Below are 5,820 nucleotides of genomic sequence, written 5' to 3' on the forward strand. Positions count from 1 at the left end.
CATGGGAAGGTTATCAAATAATGTTACAGCTATTTACTCTTTTAAGACGTTGTCGATTAGTTTTCGAACACAACTTCGTCCCAAATGAGATACACGCATGACATGACATTAAAATGGTGGAAAGTTGGATACAAATTGAACACTTTAATGGTGATAAATCAACTGTGAATATGTCAGCATCCATGTTTAAGCACTGAAAATATATCTGAAAAAATAACAATAATTTCAATGACTATAGATTAACCTAGTATTTGTTGGCTTAGCAATAATAAAAGGATCTTACATGCCTGGCTATAAAACATGCTTTTCCCTATCTGAGGAATTTCTACAGGCAGCAATACATGTATTCAGAAAGATGTATCACTAAAAACTTACTGTATATTCTTACACATACACGTCCTACTGCTGAATATTATCGTTATAAACAATTTGCCTGTCAGCGTCATTGCGCTATCTGTGATAAAAAGTTTCCAATAACCTGCTCCCGAAGATCGCCCAAATACTTCCATCCTGCGCCAAACATCGCATTTTTTCATGTATATGGTCTATTTCAAACTAAAAAATCTCCTCTAATCCACCGATTTAGACATTATAATTTGGAAGGATGACAGGGGAAAGATATACGTAGTCAATAAAGATAATGCCTTTGTTTAGTAATATTTTGAAAGAAATGTGGTTATAAACTTTATAATTGTCAAAATTGGCGTAAAGTTTAACATTAAAGTTACAACATCGCCGTTTTCTCTTAAAATGACATCTTATCAGGATTTTAAATCGGCTTTGGAAACTTCATTTATTATATGATAAGACTAGTGGGGTGATTTTACTGGTTATTTGTTTTTTATAGACCAAAATAAGGAGAATACTACCCCTCTAAAGTTTTCGAATCTATGTATCGATCATGCGCAGAACATAGCATCCTGCGCCGAACATATCCAGTTACCTAGTGTGATACAGAACATGCTTTTCCGATAAGACCTACTTTGCGCGGCGCGGTGTATTGTAAACGTTGGTGTACGTACGTGACATCACGAACGTAAATAATACGATGTCATTCTCGTAGGCGCTTTCTTGCATAAAAAACTATTTTTGCATAAAAACTACTTTTTTCACTGGATCCGCCCATGTATTAACGGGAGAAAAATCGTGTGCAAACAAAGCAATTCACATGCTGTTAATACCCGATTTTTATTTTTGAAATGCTTTCCTAGGGACGTATACGTATTTCTGCGCAGATTGACATCTGGTATCTGCGTCTTGTTTCTTGTTAAAAACCTCTTCTTGAAGCATTAAAGATGCAATCTAATCCATAGAATGCTTTACTGTATCAGTAACTGACGCCAAATGCGCTGCCCCCAACAATGTTCGTACTCGTTTCTTCCCTTGTTTACTCCCCTTTTAGAACTCGGCGTCAATTCAGATTTTGCAGACAACCGTGAATGTTTAAGAATCGCGTTTTTACCTGTGCGATTCTTTGTTTTTAGGAATCATATTTATGATTTTGGTAAGTATCAGTCGGTATGTTTTTATCTAATTTCTCGAAGAATTTATATAAACAGCTTGGAAGCTTGACACTACGTTCGTACTCATCCGTACTCCAACTGTGTCCGTACTCAATATAATTCAAATGTAAAGTTATTATTCTTGAAACTGTGATCAAGTCCACCAAATTGTGAAATGATATGAACAATTATTGGTAATTTTATGTTTGTAATAACGAGAGATAAAAGAATCGCTTAAAAACCTTCAGCATGTGCTTTTGATGGTGTTGTTTATTTCTGGGCCCTGGATACTGATATTTAAAACATGTTTACCGTTTCCAAGAACAACAGGAATGGTAAATAAAAAAATGTACCGGAATCGTCAAGTCATCACATATGAAATCAATACACAAAGTCATCGTGTAACGTTTTTTATGCAAGAACAGCGACATTAACGTCTGCAGAAGCCCTTGGGATATGTTTGTGACCTCAACCTTCGGTCTCGGTCACAAACAATCCCGCGGGCTTCTGCAGATGTTAATACACAAAAAAACCTGTGTATTATCCCTACATTAACTGGAAAAAAATCGTGTGCAAACAAGGCAATGCACGTGCTGTTAATACCCGATTTTTATTTTTGAAATGGCTTCCAAGGGCCGTATAAGTATTTTTGTGCAAATTGACAGCTGGTATCTGCTTCTTGTTTTGTTTGTTTGTTTTTTTTTTCACGAAAAATTCTTCCGATTTGCACAAAAGATGCAATCTTATCCATAGAATGTTTTGTTGTATCAGTTACCAACGCCAAATGTACTGCCCTAACAATGTTTGCAATCGCTTCTCTCCTTGTTTACTCTCCTTTTAGAGGTTGACGTCGATTCAGTTTTAGAACGTAACCACGAATGTTTATTAAACGCGTGTAACTTGTGCGATTGTTTGGTTTTAGGAATGATATAAACGATTTTGGTAAGTACCAGTCGGTATGTTTTAATCTAATTTCTCGAAGAATTTACATATAAAGCTTGGAAGCTTGTCACTACGCACGAACTCAACCGTCTCGAAGTGTTTTCGTACTCAAAATAAGACGAATGTAAAGTTATTATTCTTGAAGTTGTTCTCCTGTTTACCAAATGTTTAAGTAATATGAAAAGTTATTGGTAATGTCACATTTGTAATAACAAGAGATTTAAAAAGGTCGTTTAAGAACTTTCATTAATTTACTTGCTGCTTTGTAGTGTTGTTGATTTGATTTCTGGGCCTTCATTATGGATATTTAAAACATATTTACCGTTTACAAGAACAACACAATGGTAATTTACAAATGTATCGGACTTGTGAAGTCATCACATGAAAACAATACATTTAGTCGTTGTGTTATGCTTTTATGTAAGAATAGCAACAATACACGCTTGTTATGTGTATTAACGTCTGCAGATGCCCTTGGGATATGTTTGTGTCCGAGACCGACCATTCCCGCGGGCTTCTGCAGACGTCAATACACACACAAAAAATCGTGTATTATCCCTACTTTTCAAAACAACAAATAAATAAATTTGTGTTTCAATTACAAATGTATATTATATCATTATAGTTCTAAATAAAAACTGTAGGAAGTTCATCGCCGTGGTAGTTGTCCTTTGGGTGTTTAGTGTTTCAGGAAGGGCGCGGCGGGTCTCTCTATAGATGATTCCTCAATTCCTCTACAGGCAATGTTTATGACCATATCTTCAAGAAACTTGATCAGAATGTTTATCTTGATGATTCCAAGGCCAGGTTTAAAAGGTGAGCAATATAGGGTTATTACGACCCTCTTTTTTCTATATTTCAACATTTGAAAGTATCAGAGCATAACTCTATATATCGCTTTCTTTTTTCTTTTCAATTTCAATATATAAAGCATTAAGGTTTCAAGAAATACCCTTGTCCCCAAGCATTTCATACTTCAATATTGCTTTTTTTGTTTCAGCTACAAAATGTCATATCTAAAGCTCACCATATTACAATTATAGAATGCAAAATGAAACAGTATATACAATTAGGTCGTAACTGCTCATTTCCCCACATGCGCGACATAAACATCGAATGAAAAACGGCGTCCGTCATTTACCATTTACCACGTCTTCAAGGTTGATGAAAGCCAGCTGGTACTGATTTCTGAACCCCGCTTGTGAGAATTTGGTCTTCTTGTTTACTTCCTAGTGTTAATATATTTTGTCTAATTCATAACGTTTACTAATCCACAGTCTTTCTATCTTATTTTTGAAAATATTAACAGATTCACCAGTCATACACTTTAAGTTTATGTATCTCCTAACTGACAAAGAAAGAATGCTAGTAAAAGAGAACACCATCTTTGTTCAAGTCATGAACAAGAATACACCAGTTACGTTGAGCTCGCAACAGAATGCTTGTTTCTCCGCAGGTAAAACATAAACCCTGAACGAAATCCGGGGTCCATAAATCCGTACAAGATCGGATTTACGACGGAGTTTACGAAGTATAAACGCCAGAAGAAGAAGAACGCTGCCTTCTGTGAATCAGGCATATCTTTCAAAATACCATCCGGTTTAGCTACAAGACTGGTCAGTATGATGTATATCGCTATCGTGACGGCAAATATTGACGTCAAGATAAGCATTATCAACGTCTTACTCTTCCGCTGGAACTTTGAGGTTTGCGTTTTTGATCGTCTGCTCCTACGGGATGTACATCTGCTCTGGTCAGAAGATGTTTGGTCAGTCGAGCTGTTCCCAATTTGTTCATTTCTGATGTTACAATCATCAGTAATTTCGTCGTCACTGACATAGTCAGTAGGAGAATTTTCACATTTTCTTTCATCAGCAGCAATATAACCTTCATCTGATGATTTTCCTTTCAATTTAGATGATTGATTACCTTGTTTTTGTGCAGAAATGTAGAAATTAGAGTTTGCATTTTTAAAGTTTTCAGCTGTGTGTTCTTCATCTACCCTGGACATGTCACTAGTCGTAACTTTTGTTTCTCTATCACTGTCTGTACCATCATCAGACGTTTCTGATGTCAATGTTATTGCGACAACTGCTTTTGCCGTATGATGTTTAATGCTGGCAGCTTTCATTGAGTGATGTCCAAACAACCGCCATGCTGTTAAAAAATTCAAAGACATGGCCGCGAGTATCATTAGACTTACAGGCACGTCATAAACGCCTATGATATAAAGTAATGGATAAACTGTGTCTGCGTACTTCCCCGATTTTTCGCAAACTGAGACGGTAATATTATTTCCCTCGTGCTCGTAGCTGTACGTCTGCTTACCCCAAAGTACGAGGACAGGAATAGACACTATCGCCGATACCATCAAGCAACATCCACATAGTCTGAAAGCAACAGGGCAACGAATTTGCCAAACACATGGATGGCAAATCTTTCTGTATCTATCAATTGCCAAAACCAGCAAGATAGATGCTGAGCCCCAAGCCGTGTAAACGTTGAAAAATGATTTCACTTTGCATATCCATGCATGCTGATAGTCGTACCAGTTTAACTGGGAAAACACTTCACCCGGAAGTGTAGTGCAGCAACTTGTTAGGTCCACAAGAGCCAGCGCCAAGACAAAATACCGAAAGTTTATCCGTTTGTATCGACTGGAGTAAACTAACAGAATTGCAATATTTCCGAAAAAGCCAATGAATGCTTCTATGGAAATAAACACAGTCACCGGAAGTACATCCATTGTAAAATCATTGCTTAGATCCCTTCCAGTCCAAGAAGCATTCGTCCTCGCCATTATTATTTGTATTAAACGTTCTCAAATTCTTCTGCAGATTCTTTATTGTATCACAATCACTTGTATTAGTTACGAATTTAATCTTGCTCGAAAAAATATCTTTATTTTAATGTTTAACCACTCTTACTATCGTTTAAACATGCTGAACAATGGACGTGTGTTACTTCAGTTTGAAATGCGTAAAAGTAACAAAAATCAAGTTTATTTTCCATGCGTAATCTGATTTTGCAAATCGATGTTTAACAGATTTCATATTTGTTGAAAAAAAGAGAGTAATAAGTGGGCGTTTAAAATGTCGTTTTTGTACTATAAATAAATTTTCTCCTCAAGGCAAGAAAATTGGAGATGTCTATGCAAATGAGTTCTTTGAAGTATGTATCAATTAAATAGTTGCTACCCGGATATGAAATGTCATTTTGCATTATGAGCTGTTATTTTCTTGTAAACACTTTATGGTCTATTGCGTTTCAGGAGGACTAGGAAGTAGAGGATATTGAAAAAAACGTTCATCTGAAATTGTAAATAGTACAATCTAATGTGAGAAACAAGAGGGCCAAGATGGCCCTAGGCCGCTCA

General features: G+C 36.2%; 1 protein-coding gene across 1 annotated transcript; it reads right to left on the reverse strand.

The window, feature by feature from the left end:
• Nucleotides 1-3,861: 3,861 nt before the first annotated feature.
• On the reverse strand, nucleotides 3,862-5,244 carry LOC128559144 (uncharacterized). The gene has a single exon (XM_053550324.1). It carries the CDS (start codon nucleotides 5,242-5,244, stop codon nucleotides 3,862-3,864), a length of 1,383 nt encoding a protein of 460 aa, XP_053406299.1.
• Between the last annotated feature and the right edge of the window lie 576 nt (nucleotides 5,245-5,820).

This window comes from Mercenaria mercenaria, chromosome 8 (genome assembly GCF_021730395.1).
Source record: "Mercenaria mercenaria strain notata chromosome 8, MADL_Memer_1, whole genome shotgun sequence".
NCBI classification, from domain to species: Eukaryota; Metazoa; Mollusca; class Bivalvia; order Venerida; family Veneridae; genus Mercenaria; species Mercenaria mercenaria.

Bases quoted from the DNA above. Each gene is read 5' to 3' on its own strand.
- LOC128559144 (XM_053550324.1), bottom strand. From the start codon at position 5,244: ATGGCGAGGACGAATGCTTCTTGGACTGGAAGGGATCTAAGCAATGAT.